This window comes from Hippichthys cyanospilos, chromosome 20 (assembly GCF_059441005.1).
Source record: "Hippichthys cyanospilos isolate Australia breed blue-spotted pipefish chromosome 20, RoL_Hcya_1.0, whole genome shotgun sequence".
Lineage (NCBI taxonomy): Eukaryota > Metazoa > Chordata > Actinopteri > Syngnathiformes > Syngnathidae > Hippichthys > Hippichthys cyanospilos.
Window position 1 is genome coordinate 14517311 of NC_142388.1, and position 17669 is coordinate 14534979.

Below are 17669 nucleotides of genomic sequence, written 5' to 3' on the forward strand. Positions count from 1 at the left end.
TCTAGTATACGTCTTTACTCTTCACTTGTCAACACAAAAACTGTCCCACATTGTTCACATCATCAAAGACTAAAACACAAGGTTCAAAGCTTCGAAGACCCTTCCAACTTGCCTACTTGGTGAAAGGCAGAGTCCTAATTCCAGCCCCCCCCAACACCCAGTAAAGCAAATAGAGCGAAAACTTCACTGGGGGTTTCACAAGCTTGCCGCCCGGAGTATGCAGTTCATTCCTGGGTGGAGCAGGTAAAACTTGGTGGCCAGGATTAGGAACACGACATGCCAGACCAACGTGCAAAGCTGAGGATGAGGGCTTTGGGGGATGACCATGGCGAGGGACTTTGGCAGATAAGCCGCCTTAAGTCTATCCAAAGATACATGCTTCCTACAGCCACCCAAATCAAGCACAAAATATTTAGCACCATGCTCTAGCACCCTAAACGGGCCGTCATACGGTGGCTGTAGCGGTGGGCGGGGTGAAAACATCGCCAAGCCTTGGAACCAAAACACTGATGAAAAAAACATAGAGCCTTCTTGCACCGCTTTGATACTACCGCTCCAGCCACAACTACCCCGTCGCTTCCAGGGTAGGATCCACTGCCTAACTCTACACAGTGGAGCATTTCTTGGCCAGGAGGATCTGATCTGCTTCCTCAGCCAACCTCCGGTAATCTCTGTTAGCCAGACAAACAAGAGTTAGCCAACATTTTCTGCACAGGAGGTGGTAGCTGCCGGTGGAAAATGTGCGGAAAGAGGAATGCGCCCTCATCCGAGCCCTGCAGTGAAAACATTTTGTCCATGAGGTCCACTGCTGTGCCATCACCTAATCTCGGCAGAGAAAGGAGCCTGTCCGCCCTCTCTGACTCCAACAAATTGAACCGCCGAAGCAGAAGCTGCTTAAGCACGTCGTACTTTAGATCTTGTGGAGGATAACGTAACAGTTAGATTATGCGGAATGTAGTCAGCTGGCCACAATCATGGAATACCTCGGGACATCCATGGTCCCGCCATAAAACAATGAATAATAATTTAAAATAAATGTCCATGAAATTTTATGTAGGCCAAATTACAAATCGCAATTTAATATAAGAAGAACATCATTTTATTTCTTTACTATTATTTGAAGATGAAAATATAAAATAACACTAACATTTGAAGATGAAATTACAAAATAAAACAAACATATTAAAAATAAAACAATAAATAAATGGTATCACTCACCAAAACAAACGGCGGTCACAATCGATAAGTGTTGTCAATATCTACCGTTTTTCTTCCTCTCCCTCTTCATTGTGGAGGTCTGTCTTTCTGTTCGCTGTGAGATGTACAGTGTATCAACTCATTTGTCCCCAAAATGTTTTAAAGTACCGTAGCACGTGCGTCCAGCCATCCTTTGGTGTGCCTTGATTAAACAATTGAAGTTTGCAAATTCAGTGTCGCTCCGAACACCAAATTCATCCTTTGCAAACAAAAGACATTTGCAGTGCCCATCAGAAGCAGTAAGCCAGGGGTACAGATCATTGTTCGTTGATTGGAAGTGGCAGACAAACACCTTCCGTTTCGTGGACAGGTTAGCTAAAAGCTACAATACGCCATTAATGCGTATTTTAGCTATTGTAGCTTGGTTTGCGCTGGATAGCACCGCCTTCCTGCAGTGAGCGTTCAATCACGTTGCGTTCAATGTGAGGCCTCTAGATGGCGATTTTATGACTTGATCGGCTATTGCAGCAGTCGATTAAAATTATGGGCCTGTTAACATGTGTCTTTGCACACGGCACAGATGGCCTGCAACTTTTAAAGCGAATGCCCTAGCGCTTAGGGTGCAGGCAGATTTCATACAGCCTGGCGACACAAGTTAGCTGAATTCTAATTGGCTAAAAACTCCAATATAAAACTACACCACTTGAAGGATCATCACCAAATGGATATAATATGACATGAAAAGAACGGAATATGGAGGGTAATTTTACATATAAACAATTTAAAATATATATGCTTAGTAAAAATACATTTAAAATGAAACTGATTTTATTTTAGTTATTGGAACTATTAAAATTTATTATAGTTATAATAATGTCTTGTTATATTAGGCCAGCAGAGAAGGCCTTGCTGGCCCTGAAGGACCACCACTGCACTTCCGACATCCTTTTTTAGGAGGCATTCCTATTGGTCCGTCGGCAAAACGGGTAACGGACTGACGGACAGTCTGTGAGTGCTGACAAAGGGCCCACCTCTGAAATTAACAACAACAACAACAACAACAACAAAACACTTTTCATATAAGAAATTGAACATTAAGCCTTGCAGTGTGAACCGAGCCTAACTACCCTAACGCTGACTACCCCGGTAAGAAGACCTGTTCTGCCTCCCTGAGTACACTTCTAGTGAATGTTGTAATGTAATGAGGCCTCCTGAAGCACATCAACACATAATTAACTGGTGATCCTGTGTTGGCACTGTGTCACTCAAAATAGGACACCTGATGGCTCTATTTGTGTTGCATTCAAACCATAACATGTTTGTATAGCTTTTATTGTTTCATTTTTATTTTTTTATTATTTCTATTTTAATCATAGCTTAATATAAATTGGAAATATACTGTACAGTCAATAAGTAATATGAACATGTGAAAATCAGCGAAAGTGTTATGATTGTGAACTGATATTGCTTACATAGGACACTTTTCTTTACAGCAAGGATTTCTGAAAAATATTTTCATATGTGTATTTTTATAAGAAAAACAAACCTTCAAGTGTGGCAAAACACGTGATGGCTCATACTTAATACATGTTTTAGAACTGCCTCATCCAATATATGGCATTATGGTGTTAAAAACAAATCTTTAAAAACCTCCTTAAATAATTGTCTAATTTTCTAATAATTGTCTGCGTTCTCGTTAGATTGATTTGGTCCACCTGTCTGATGATACTTTGTCCAGTTTTGCTCCCAGTTCGGTCCTACCTCATTTCCTTGTTAAAACTTCCTTTTTTGAGCCGCATATTTCTCAGTTTTCCTGCATTTTTTGGGTGCCCTTTCTTCCTCCTCCCAACTCACCATGCCCAGACATGACACTTACATTAAATTGTCATTTGGAATTTAGTGTACAATCTTGCAAAAGCTTGCCTGCTCTTTGTGGACCATAAAACTTTGTGGACAAATAATTTGAAATTCTTATTACTTATTTTAAGTTTTGGCACGTAGAATTATAAGTTTAAATTGCTGATGCAGGTTTATTGAGGTGTAAATGCTCTGAAAAATAGTTTGCGTAGCCCAGTAATGTGTACGTGTGTGCATGTGGGGTCCAATCACTGAAGGCCTAAGTGTGAACCGCCACTGCATTTACTCCTCCAGGTGCCTCAGCACAGGTTGGCACATCATCAACTGCGCCACAGCTCTTTGAGTTTCTGCCATTTGGCAGGTGTTACAGATGCTCGAAAATGAGGACCAACAGACTGAGAAACAGTTTCTTTATGAGGGCTGTCACCACCCTGAACTCTCTCATAGCATTATCCTATAGCATTAATTCTTTGCTAAAATGAACTAGTAGACAATTTTTTAAATTTACTTTTACTGTCTCATCTCGTGTAATACATCTGATTTATTACACATCCTTTTTTTCATTTCTACCTGTTTTTGTTATTTTAATCCGATGTCTGTACTGAAACAGGAGAAGCGCTCCAGTTATATGATGCCCAATGACCTAAAGGCATTCTATTCTGTTGTATTACAACGATTATCATTTTGAGCATAATTTAACTAAGGATGAAGAAGAGACAAAACAGTGAGAAGGGGTGGGATTTAATAAGTCAAGATTTCACAGTCCATTCTGATCTTGAAAAAAAATGTTCCATGCTTTTTTTTTTCTCTTTTTTTTTCTCATTTTAGTGTGATTGTAATTTTTTATTCTGTTAATGCTCATCTAAACATTCATTTAAATGATGGGATTAATTCAAATACATTTTCCTCAGATCTATAACTGACTTCCTCTCACAGAAGCTGAAATTGAAAAAGAAAAACAAAGTGTTTTACACTGGTCATTGAATTTCCATTTGAGGTGGAGGCCATTAGCATTCGAAATGTTGAAGGTCAGTTAGTTACTATTTCTAGTCCTGTCTATTCTGTTATATTGTAAATAATTTCATTTTGAGCATTTTTTTTAAAAAGAGGAAGAAGAATAAATAGAAAATTTGACAAGGGGTGAGATTTAATAGGACTTCACACTCCATTCTGAGCTTGGCAAAATTTTGTTCGGTACTTTTTTTCCTGTTGTTTTTCCACAATTGTTTTTTATATTGTTTTTTTGTTTGTTTGTTTAGTTTTTTGTTTGTTTTCTTTTTATGTACAGATAACCATTTTAACGATGGTAATCATGAAAGTACATTTTCACTGATATTTAAAAAGTAAAACAAACTGTTTTCCACTTACACTTGGTCATTGAATTTCCGTTCCGAGGTGGAGGCCGTAAGCATTCTAAATGTTATAGGTCAGTTGGTTACTATTTCCAGTCTAGTGACCTGTTAAAAGTACCAGAGTGCATCTAACCTCCGGACATTGTAGCATCATGAGGGATCAATTGTAAACTGGAGACCTAGTTCCAAACAGCTATGCAATTTAGTCAGCAGCACTGAACAGTATGTTCTCTTGTCTGTTGAAGAGATCATTTGATGAATTATCCCCTGTTTGTGAGAACAAGGCCTACAGATTTGTAAGTAAACTACTTTCTTAATGTCACAAATTGTTTTTATCTTTAATTTTAATCGAATGGTCTGAACCATCACATTAAAACTTGATATGTTCTCATTTACTTCTCTGGCAGCAAAATGTGACAGAAGATGGGGGATTGGAATTTGTTGGGTAGCATTTTAGAGGAGGTCCATATTCACTCCACCATTATTGGGAAGATTTGGCTGACCATCCTCTTTGTTTTCCGCATGCTTGTGCTTGGTGTTGCAGCAGAGGATGTCTGGGATGATGAACAGAGTGAGTTTGTTTGCAACACGGAGCAACCTGGTTGCAAAAATGTTTGCTATGACCAGGCTTTCCCCATCTCCTTGATCCGTTACTGGGTCCTTCAGATCATATTTGTGTCTTCTCCCTCTTTGGTCTACATGGGCCATGCGCTGTATCGTTTGCGGACCCTTGAAAAGGAGAGGCACAGAAAAAAAGCCTGTCTGAAAGCTGAACTGGATGTGACAGACCCTGTTCTTGACCATAAGCGCATAGAGCGGGAGCTCAGAAAACTAGATGAGCAGAAGAAAGTGAGAAAAGCCCCCCTTCAAGGCTCACTGTTGCGAACATATGTTTTCCATATCTTGATGAGATCTGTGTTTGAAGTGGGTTTTATTATAGGTCAGTGTGCTCTGTATGGCATTGGGCTCGCTCCACTGTACAAATGTGAGATGTTACCTTGTCCCAACAGTGTGGATTGTTTTGTGTCACGACCAACCGAGAAGAATATTTTTATGGTTTTCATGTTGGTCATATCCGGAGTTTCTTTATTCCTCAATCTTCTTGAGATCTTCCATCTGGGGGTGAAGAAGAGCAAGCAAATCTTGTATGGTTATAAATCTGGAGACAGTGATAGTGTGTGCAGGTCAAAGAAAAATTCCATGGTGCAGCAGGTTTGCATACTGCCGAATTCCTCCCCACAAAGACAGATGCGACCTCCACAAATGGTCTGTTCAGTTTTTTCCAGCGCACTTGAAGAAACTCAGTCTCTAAATTTGACTTCAGTTGCTCCTTTCACACAGGTGCCGAACAGTGGTAATCAGTTACAAGCACAGGCTCACCAGCCAAGCCAAGTAGACATCCAGAGTCTGCGGCATTTGAGAGCTATGGAGCAGCAACACACTCTGGATGGGAATCAGTCATCTTACAGTGATGATTCAGATTCATCTCATAACTCTGGCATGCTGCGGTGTACTGGATCTCGACCTACACTATTAGCCAGCCACACAGAGGCCCCTGCAGCCCTGGCAAACAAACAGAGAGAACAAAGTGGAAATGGAGTGTATAAAGAACGTAGTGACACAAGTGATTCTCCTGGAAGTGACCACATCTCAACAGCCCGGAAAAGCAGTTTTATGTCCAGAGGGATGTCTGATGGAAGGCAAGACAGTCTATCAGACAGTCTATATTCTATCAATAGGACCAGCACTGAGGCCCTGAACTTCAACAAGGTAGAAAGTCCTGTGGTGACTCCACCACCTTCAACTAGCGGGAGGAGAATGTCCATGGTGAGAATATATCAAAAAATTTTACTCTAAAGGTCAAATTGATTAGCTTGATTTCTAAAAGGGATGTGATCAACACTAATAACTGTCAAACTTATTTAGTCCAAGAACCCCCGAGTGATTTTCTTTTTTAAGTACCATTAAAAATACAACACCAATTAAAAGTAAAACCCCTTTTCAACTGAAGGGTGAACGTTTGTGACTGCTGGTGAAGGAATCAAATGTGCATTCACATCAGATGTTTGTCAGAGTGCGTTCAAGGTTGCATTTACCAAAATTTGCCAAATGTTGGTCAACCATTTTCAGTATTTTTTTGTTACAAGGACATTCTGAGCCGAGGTCGTCAGTTCCTTGGTACTTATGGATTGTCCCTTGGTCCTTCATTGACAGCTGTTCATTTGGACAATGAACCGCTGAATGACCGATATATTTTAGAAACAACAGACTAAGCCTAACAAAACAGTAAATTTTGTCCGTCATTTTTGTCTGTCATTGTAATCAACACCTGACTGGACCTGACAGGTGGTGATGATGCCATCATCTTTACAGTAAAGTATTTATTTATACAGCTCCTAATTACCCTAGAGGTAGCCCATCTTAAAACTCGCTCCATTCGGTATGTGTGTGTGAGTATAATGGATGTAGAATTTACCTGACCTCCTTGGACAAATTTAAACTGGGTCCCATAGGAACCGAAAAAACCATAACTGATGGTCTTAAGAAACTTAACAAGGGCGCAGGCTTGAATTACGCCCAATATATATATATATATATATATATATATATATATATATATATATATATATATATGATGGACAGTCCAACCTATGTTAAATACCTAATGCGTTTAGAACCCCAGGTAAAAACATTAAAATTGTGCATACATATTAAAAATTGGTCCCAAAATAGTATAGCAAGTGCTACGTATGTATAATATACATGTTTACAATCAAAAAACATAATAAATAAAACATATAGAAAGGATTTATTCATGTTTGAGTGCCGCTTGTTATGTCCATATTCCCTAATAAGGGTTATTTCCAGCATCTTTCCCATATAAATCATCTTCTTACTTCTTTCTTTAACATCACTAGCAATCTAGGGACCAATGGCTAACCCTTTACACTTTGAATTAAGCAGTAAAACTATAAATTCGGTTTTGTAACCACTCACAATTGATTTAAGCTTTTCCGTTCTGTCATTTTTTTAAACGAGTGAGGCTGACCAATAGCAGACCACCATATCCGTGAGGAGACGCCGACCAATAGCAGACCAGTATTGTAGTCAAGCGTTGCATGGAAGCAGTTAGACGGCAATAGTAAATAAGTGCAATTACCTATAAACGCCAGCATATGGAGGCAAAACAACACAAATACAGCAAAGGAGGGGATGAAAAAACTCAGTATGCCATATATATATATATATATATATATATATATATATATATATATATATATATATATATATATATATATATATATATATATATATATATATATACACACACACATATATATATATATATATATATATATATATATATATATATATATATATATATATATATATATATATATATATATATATATATATATAAATATGTACAGTGATTCCCTTGTTACTTTGCACCTCGCCTTGCATCGCGGATTTTTTTTTGGGTGTAAAAAAATATATATATAAATACACTGGCCACGACATTGGCTTCCTCAATGTCGAAGTACTTGATTTGAAACCTTATATAGTAACTGATCAGTTACCCCTTTCCATCCTTTGAAGTCCTGTGGCAGCCTCGGTCTTATTAGCGGCAGTTTTAGAAGAGTTTTGGCTTTGATTTTTTTTTTTTTTATCTTATTTGATTGATTTTACTGTTTTATTGTGTTTTAATTGTGTTACCTATTTATTGTGCTTTTAATTTTCCTGTGCAGCACTTAAGAAACTTTGTGTTAAAATTGTGATATATAAATAAAGTGGATTGGATTGGATCGGATCTGACGTAATGTCTAGCCTGACGATTGTAACAATGGATGTAAATTGTAATCCCCGCAAATTGTAATTCTGACATTTTTAATTTGCGGTTCAATTCCCAACAAGCTTGTTGGGAAGCTAATTGCCTTCTTACTAGGTGGCCAGAAAAACAGCAGGAACAATGCAGGAACAATGCTGGCTTGGTGTAGTTGTTTTCTCCTTGCCTTTCATATAGGTAAGCATGCACACCCATGTCTTCCTATTCTGAGGATGCTTATTTGTTTGTTTACTGAAGCGGCCTGGACTGGCTGCCAGAGCTTCATTTCATTCTCATAAAGGTGTGAAGGGATTTGTTTGTCACTATATAATGACAGAGAATTTACCCCTGATTTCTTTGGGCTAATTAAACTGGGTCCCAAATGAACTGCGCTAACCATAACTGATGCACCTATTAAACTATTCGAGGACGCAGACGTGAATAACACAACGTCGTTGTGTGCACACAGACTGTGCGCGTAATGTGGAAGGAACATGGAGAATGACTTTGAGGAGGACTTTTTAATGAAAGAAAGAGGGCTTACCCAACACTATTTCCTGGTACTCATGTAACTCCTGAATAAAAAAAAAAAAGTAAACCCCTGATTATAATGCTATGTGCACACCAAACGTGACAAAGCGCGTCGTTTACACTCTCTGCAAGGCGTTTATTTGCGGGGTCAAGATAATCACTTTAGTGAAGTCACTTTTTGTCGCGCGAGGTGTGGGGAGTGAGCTTGCTGTGCATTTTACAGTGGATCCGGAAAGGAGAGCATTGCTGAGAACTTTCTGGGATTTAGCAGAGCCAGTATTTTCTCCTACAGCACCTTTATTCTTTTTTGCACTGCGTGTCCCTCGCTTTGCAAAAATACTCGTCTGCCAAAAAAAAAAAAAAAAAAGTTTCATCGTCGCAATCAAGTGGCCGATACTGTGCTAAATACTGAGCTGTCAATGGTGCACTATCGTTATCTTGGCACAATAACTATGATTCAACAGCTGTTAGAAAAGGAAGCAAACGCGGCACATAGTAGTTGTCCCAAGGTCTCCCTTCCACCATTCTACAAACCAGGTGAGTGCTATTGCTTGGCTCCGTTTTTGTATTGAAAGCTCAGCTGGCCGTGTTGGATAGCTCCCGGTGTCTGCAAACCAGCCGCCATGATTCATTCCTGGCTCCTGTGTGAGACGTTGAACCTTTATGAAGTTGATTGGCTGTCATGACACAACACGTGACAGAAGTTAACATTTTTTAACTTCATGCGTCAGGCGAAATTACGCGCCGCGTGGCGTCTCACATCGCTCCATACATGTCCATCCCGTCGCCCGACGCACCACTCCATTGACTACAATACAAAACTGTCCGCTTTTACGCATCGATTGCGTGTGAACGCAACATAAGGATACAGGTGGTGCAAGTGGTGGCAATAGTGGGAGTGCACGAATGCATTACGTTAAACCAGCCCACCAAAGATGGTCAAAAAAAGGAATGAGAAACTAAATCTACCATCCCACTGAGGCGCAAACGCTGGCGAGTGTCCGCAAATGTAGCGGCTCTCTTGATCTCATCAAGTTTGCAATGTGCGACGTCACATATGGTGACTGTTGTTGAATATTAGCAAACATTTGCCATTCTATTGCAACTGATTGGGACTCTTTGTGACCACCTGGGGTAACAGAAACATCCAGATCCAACCCTATATAAATAGGCTGGGTTTTCTCCAACATTTAGCTTTCAGTTGTTCAACATTGAAGATGGACTTTAGATTGTTTCAAGTGAATATATGTCAGGAAAAAGCTTATAGTGCTGCTGCTGATTATCATGAAAGTGTGGCAACGAGTCCGAGGCGGAGGTGTGGTTCCAATATTTTTATTGTTATCTTCTTAAAACAATCATTTAAAATAGTGTGAGTACTTAAATAAGGCTGGAACGTCCTTGTTGGGTACACTGGAGAGGCGAGGCACTTCCAATCAATTAAAACCACCACCTAGGGAAATACATGCACAAACACACACACACACACACACACACACACACACACACACACACGCATGTGAACACAACAAAAAATAAAATCACCAACACTGAAATTGGAAACCCTCATCCAGTGACGCCGGAGGTGAGGTTTCAGCCCTGGAAAAGAAAATTTAAAAGCAAGTAAATACATGTAAATAGTTTCACGAACCATCAAAAATGCCTAAATACTAGAATCAACCCAAAACGGGTGTTAAAAGTCAAGTAAAACAAATCACAGTCCGAACTGGCTCCCGCACAGAGGTGGACGGCTGGGACGTGGAGCACCTCCGGCTGGACCAGGTGAACGCCGCTCGGACGTGAAGGTCCTGTAAAACCAGCTAAAACAAAGCAGCAGCGGCAACAACGTTCAATGTCCGGTCACGGGGAGGACAGGAACACAGCCGCTTCGGCTGTGTTGCCGATCGCACTGGGTTTAAAAAAAAAAGTTTACTGCGTTGTGCCCCTCAGGCCTATAATCGAAATCCACAATATCAAATTGGCTATGGGATAATACAAGACGGCAGCCAACAGACATTACCCTAAGTAACTTGATAGACGCCAACGGGAGGTTCCCCGGAAGTGAGTAGACCTCTAAGCAAATGGATCAGTGAAGGGCAAGAGTATGACTGTGTTTTATAGCTTGATTGTAAATTGGCCACCGCTGTGAGGTGCAGGGTGCAACACCTGCCACCAGGAGGCAGCTCTAGCACCTCATGCCACATAATGTCAAAATTTCACAAATTTAATGAGTCCAAAATGAAGAAATTAACAAACCTGAATTTCAAAGTAGTCATAGCACCATTTACTGGACAAATGTAATAAAAATGTGTTATTCTCCAACTTGGTGAGCTAGTTCTACTTCAAGAATGCTGTGGCAACGGGCTGTTTCTCAGGGGAAAAAAAATACAAATTTTGAGGGTCTGAACATACACCAAAACTCATGAAACATGGCACACACATAAGTCTGTCAAATTCATCAGTATTATGTTGGTTTGCTTTGAAAAAAATAATAAAAAATGAGCGGCCATATTAAGCATGGCTCATCGACCCCTCATTATGAGTGATTAATTTGCAAATTTTCACTGGGGCCCTCCTCTGGAGCAACGTCTGGGTAGTGGGGCTAATTGGCAAGCACCTGATGGCCATGCTAGCACCCATGGGCAGCGGCTGGGCAAAGCTGGTGGTGTGTTGGTGTCGATGGTGGGGAGAATGCCGGTCAGATCCGTCAGACGAAAATGTATTGTGATGGTTTACTGGGAACATCTGGCGGAGTCTCCTGTTAGAAGAAGTTTAAACTCCCACCACTGGCAAAATTTCCTCCGTGTCCCGGGGGAAGCACGAGACATTGAGTGGACTATGTTCCACTCCTCCATTGCGGAGGTAGCTGGCCAGAGCTGTGGCTGTAAGGTGGTTCGTGCCTTGTCGTGGCAGTCCTAACTACATGCATGCCTTCTGTTCTGCCTGCCCCTCACTATCCCAGTGTCTGCTCTCAATGCTCCTCTTAACGCGGAGGAGCAGTGGCTCAACACTGAGTCCGTTCTGGATGACCAAGCTTCTCACCCTATCTCTAAGGGAGCGCTTGGACATCCTTCAAAGGAAACTCATTATGGCCGCCTGTATCTGGAATCTTGGCCCTTCGGTCACAACCCACAACTCGTAACCATTTGTGAGGGCAGGAACGTACATCGACCGATAAATAGAGAGCTTTGTTTTTGGCTCAGCTCTTCACCACGACAAACCGGTGGAGAGTCTGCATTACAGCGGACGCCGCACCGATCCACTTGTTGAAATCTTGTTCCATCCTACCCTCACTCATAAACAAGACCCCGATATACTTAAATTCCTTCACATGGGGCAGGACCTCATCCCCAACCAGGAGAGGACATTCCACCCTTTTCCAACTAAGGAACATGGTCTCAAATTTGAAGGTGCTGACCTTCATCACAGCCTCTTCACTCGGCTGCGAACCGCTCCAGTGAGATTTGGAGGGTACAGCCTGAAGATACCAGCAGCACCACATTATCCAAAAAAAGCAGAGATGCAATGCTGAGGCTACCAAACCGAACCCCCCCCCCCCCCCCCCAACATCTTGTCTGCACCTAGAAATTCTGTCCATAAAAATAAAGAACAGAATTTGGCAGAGTCCAACCGTCACTGGCAACGGATTTGACTTACTGCTGGGTATGCAGCCAAATCTCTGACATCGGTCATACAGGGACCACAAAACCCATATCAGGGCGTCCAGTACCCCATACTCCTTAAGCACCCCCCACAGAGCTGCGCAAGGAACATGGCCAAATCTCTTCTGTAAATCCACAAAGCACATGTAGACTGGTTGGGAAAACTCCCATGCACCCTCAAGGACCCACCCAAGGGTGTAGAGCTGGTTCACTTTTCCATAGCTGGGATGAAAACCACACTGCTTCTCCTGATTCCAAGGTTTGACTTCCTGACGGACCCTCTTCTCCAGTGCCTCTGAATAGACCTTACCGGAGAGGCAGAGGAGTGTGATCTCTCTGTAGTTGAACCACACCCTTCGGTTTCCCGTTTTACAATGGGGACCACCACCCCAGTCTGCCATTCCAGGGGAACTGTCCCCAAAGTCCACACAATGTTGTAGAGGTGTGTCAACCAAGACAGCCCCACAACAGCCTTTAGGAACCACCTTGCCTTGCCACCAAGGAGTTTTCTGACCACCTCGGTGACTTCAGACCCAGAGATAGAAGAGCCCTTCTTGAAGCTTCCATATTCTGCTGCCTCAGAGGAAGACGTGTCGATGGAATTGAGGAAGCCTTCGAAGTTTTCTGCCCACCGGATCAGGACATCTCGAGTTGAGGTCAGCAGTGCCTCATCTCCACTGAACACAATGTTAAGGGTGCACTGCTTTTCCCTCCTGAGAAGTTGAATGGTGGACCAGAATTTCCTCGAAGCCATCCAGAAGTCGCTTTGCATGGCCTCACTGAACTCCTCCCACACCCAAGTCTTTGCCAAGTGACTGCCGAAGCTGCACTACGCTTCACCAGTCAGTACCTGTCAGCTGCTTCTGGAGTCTCACAGGCCAAAAAGGCCTGATAAACTTCTTCTTCAGCTTGACGGCATCGTTCCAGGATTGCCGCCACGACAGGCACTGATCACGTTACGGCCACAACTCCGATCAGCCGCTTCGATAATTGGAGGCGCGGAACATAGTCCACTTGGACTTAATGTCCCCCACCTCGCCCGGGACGTGGGAGAAATTCTGCAGGAGGTGGGAGTTGAAACTTCTTTTGACAGGGGACTCTGCCAGACGTTCCCAGGAGACCCTCACAGTACGTTTGGGTTTGCCAGGTCTGGCCAGCGTCCCACACACACCATCGAAGCCAAAACACCACCAGGTGGTGATGAGTTGACAGCTCTGCACCTCTCTTCCCCCGATTGTCCAAAACATGTGGCCGCAAATCCAATGATACAACCACAAAGTCAATCATCGAACTGTAGCATTGATGAAGGCGCCATCAGATTGTAACACCCAAGACCACAATGCTTTTCTACAGGCAGATGAGGGAGAAGACAATATTTAAAAAACACTTTTCAGCACATAAAATAAAATTACAAATGAATCAAGTTCCATGTGTGTGATGGGGTTTAACAGGACACTACCTTAAATGAATTAAAAAAAAAAAAAAGTATTTGCTCAGTGGCCTCTTTTAGTGATTCTGTTGATTTGACTTGGTAGAGTGCAAGTGGTCATGACTTTTTCATTCTGTCTCCTAAAAAATAGATGTATGTTTATGTATATATATATATATATATATATATATATATATATATATATATATATATATATATATATATATATATATATATATATATATATTAAGAACACATTTGTATATCATCTGCTGTTCTTCATCCACATGGTGTTTGTGATGGACAATCCGTAATGAGCACAGAAGTCCAATAAAAATGCACCACTCAGGTTGAGATCGGGGAGTCAATCCTCCCAATCACGCCCTTGCAGGTCTCACTGTCATTGCACTGAAGTCCCCCAGCAGTCACCGGAGGGAGCACTCACCAGCACACCCTCCAAGGACTCCAAAAGGGGTGGGTACTCTGAACCACTGTTTGGTGTGTAGGCACAAAAAACAGTCAGGACTCATGCCCCCACCCAAACGCGAAGGGAGGCTACCCTCTTGTTCACTGGCGTGAACCCTAATGTACAGGCGCTGAGCTGGGGGCGCAATAAGAATGCCCACACCTGCTCTGTGCCTCTCCCCGTGGGGAACTCCATAGTGGAAGAGAATCCACCCCCTCTCAAGAGGACTGGTACCAGAGCCCAAGCTGTGTGTGGAGGCAAGTCCGACTATATCTAGTCGGAACTTCTCTACCTCTCACACCAGCTCAGGCACCTTCTCCTCCAGAGGTGACATTCCATGTCCCAAGAGCTAGCTTCTGTTGCCGGGGATCAGTGTGCCAAGGTATTTGTGTATTTTTGCCTCTATCTGCTGGTGTTTTTAGGTAGTTGCACTTATTTACTATTGCCGTCTAACTGCTTCCATGCAACGCGTGACTACAATGCTGGTCTACTATTGGTCAGCATCTCCTCACGGAGATGGTGGTCTGCTATTGGTCAGCCTCACTTGTTTCAAAATAGCGGAACAGTAAAAACAGTATAAACTGTATTTAAAGTGTATTTTACTGCTTAATTTAAAGTTGAAAGGGATAGCCATGGGTCCCAAGAATGCTAGTGATGTGATTTATATGGAAACGATGCTGGAGATAATCAAGAAATACAAATAAGGCCAACTAATTAAAGTTTGAACTAAGTACAACAATGCACAATAAACACCATATTCAAAGCACGCTCAAACAAGTTCAAGTCTTAGGCAGCCATCTTTGTGACCCCAAGCACTGACCAAAAACATGCCAGCATCTTAATGACCCCATGACGCCGACCAATAGCAGACAAGCATTTATTGAAGTGACGTAAGCGGTGACGCGTGTGTAGACATATGAGCGCAAAATGACTGCCATGTTGAATATGTCGCGCAACACTGACTGCCATGTTGAATGTGTCATATGGCAAAAGAAATGCTGTAAAGATAGGACAAAAAAAAGGTCGCGGGCCATGTCGTAAGGTGAAAAAAACATAAGGCAGGGACCTCTTAAATCTTCGGACCTCGGGGGTCCACTGCAAATTCATTCAATCAAACTGTCTTGAAATTGCGTTTTTCCTCTCAAGGTATTCAAGATGAAAAATAGAAAAATCAAAGCATTTTATACATATCGAATAGCCTTGTTCTGTCTGTCAGTTGCATTGGCGGTGGGGCGTTTTTGAAAGTTGAAAAGCTGTCAGACAGTCAAATTTGTTTGTCTGGACCGGGGGGAACGTTCCTTTGGTTTACCTGCTTGAACCACACTTTAGAGCATAGGTCTTAAACTCCAGTCCTCGATGGCCACAATTCTGCATGTTTTAATGCTTCTGTCATTAACTCACCCGAATCAAATTATTAGCTCATCAGCAAGCTCTGCAGGATCTTGAAAATGATCCTAATCGTTTGAATCAGGTGTGTTTAAGAGAGCAGTATGGAAAACATGCATGTTTGCGGCCCTCGAGGACGGGAGTTTGAGATCTATGCTTTAGAGTGACAGACTGCTCACGTCCTACCTTGAACAATATCTGATATAAAATGTAAGTAGCATCACTGTAGCAATTGGTTAAGGCAGCCAAAGAGTGTGAGTCACATACTAACCAAAAAGTGAACGTAAGAACGTGATTGGTTAAGGCAGCCAAAGAGTATAAATCACATTGAGAGCATATTCATTTGCCTCATGTCAAACAATTGTTCAGCAACGCCTTACAAAAAAAACGTTGCATCCGGGGGATGCATGCATTGAAATTATGCATCCCGTGGCATGAATTATAAGTCGGGGATAAAGGAACACAGGCAAACGAGAGCACTGTACTTTATTAGTTTATTGTGCAGAGTAGTGCCCTCAACCTATGTAGACCAATAACATGTGCTAACACTCCGTGAAGTCTCCCATTTTAAATTTTCTCTCATATATGGCCAATTTTTTGGCCCTTTAAAGGGTTCTGTTTTGATAGAACTGCTCCCACTGGTTTTAACACATTGTCTTTGAACTGTGGGTGTTTCATCAGGTGTTCAAAATGGAAAAGTCATTTCTAAAAAATAATAATTTTACTCTATTATTTTATTAGTATGTAGTTTATTGTGAAATTTAAAAAAATGGCCTCGTTGCACTCACTTAAAAAAAAACAAAGAAAAAAAGTCATCTCTGGTTAGACAAGTTAGAGGCAAACATATTGGTCCTAGTCAAAATGTACACCACTAAACGGAATGAAGGCTATTTTTAATACCTTTCAAATTTTTCCCCATTTTTTGTCTTTCAGAGGGGTCATTTATTAAATCTGATGTACTTAACTTATAAAATAATCAAATTGTGCCAGTATCTAAATGTGCTAGAATCCAATGATGCTAGGAAACCCCTTTTTAGATGCTTACATATCCAGTAAAATGTAATGCTCATTCATTTGTCTATAATTTTTTTATCTTCACAAATTTTGGTGCCGGTTTTCCAATAACCAAATTTTGTCTCTTTTTTTTTCAGACAATGCTGCTGGAGCTATCTTCTATCATGAAAAAGTAAAGTTGGCAATTAAAATCATGGTTGTGCAAGTGGACTTGGAAAGGATTGAGTTTATCGATTCTACAGTTTAATGGGCTTTTCCTCCGTTTTAAATACATTCAACATCAACACCTTAATATGCAGCTCTGAACTCAGGCTCAACATGGCACTGGTTAAAAGGATCTTAACTTGTGACACTTGTGCGGGCTAGCATAGGGTGACCAGATGACCAGACCGGGTTAACCCGGACAGCACAGAGTCCCAACAGATTTCGTCACTCCAATTGTTTGTCCCACCTTTATTTAAGTCATGTCCCAACAACCTGTTTGTGTATGTGTGTGTGTGTGTGTGTGTGTGTGTGTGTGCGTGTTTGTTTGTTTGTTTTTTTTCCAGTCAGCATGCCATTTTTTGGGAAATGTGTGTCTATCACACAATTAATCATAATAGCAATTTACATGATAAACCATTTAATAAAAACTACATCCTGTTTCCTGTCGAGTATGTAGTAAAACTGAACCTGAGCTGAGCATTTTTAGCTGCGCATTTCCAATGCGCAAGATATGCTGTGCCAACTGATTCTTCATTTCTTAAAAGTTTTTTTAAACAAGCTTAGGAAAAAAAGATCTCTTGCATTCAATGAATGCTAAAGGGGTATGAAAATAAACCGACAAATGTACTGCGCTGTTGAATTGTCATCCACGATAGTGTTTAGCATTAGCCAAATTTATAATACAACCTCCAGTCATGAGATTAACTCATGTTTATGTTTATTAGTTCCTGGTGTAATAATAGACCCT

General features: G+C 41.4%; 1 protein-coding gene across 2 annotated transcripts; it reads left to right on the forward strand.

Moving 5' to 3' along the window:
- The first annotated feature begins 4570 nt into the window (after nt 1–4570).
- Nucleotides 4571–17354, forward strand: gja10b (gap junction protein alpha 10 b). Of its 2 annotated transcripts, XM_088403658.1 has the most exons (4): nt 4571–4702; nt 4814–5672; nt 5748–6233; nt 16855–17354. In XM_088403658.1, the coding sequence occupies exons 2-4, from the start codon at nt 4830–4832 to the stop codon at nt 16891–16893; spliced, it is 1368 nt and encodes a 455-aa protein (XP_088259784.1). In that variant the 5' UTR covers nt 4571–4702; nt 4814–4829; the 3' UTR covers nt 16894–17354. The 2 variants fall into 2 exon arrangements, with proteins under 2 accessions (XP_088259784.1, XP_088259783.1); XM_088403657.1 differs by having other exon boundaries at nt 4814–6233.
- Nucleotides 17355–17669: the final 315 nt, after the last annotated feature.

Coding starts and splice junctions, on each gene's coding strand:
- gja10b (XM_088403657.1), top strand. CDS start 4,830: ATGGGGGATTGGAATTTGTTGGGTAGCATTTTAGAGGAGGTCCATATT. Junction 6,234..16,854: donor GCGGGAGGAGAATGTCCATG/GTGAGAATATAT, acceptor TTTTTTTTTCAG/ACAATGCTGCTGGAGCTATC.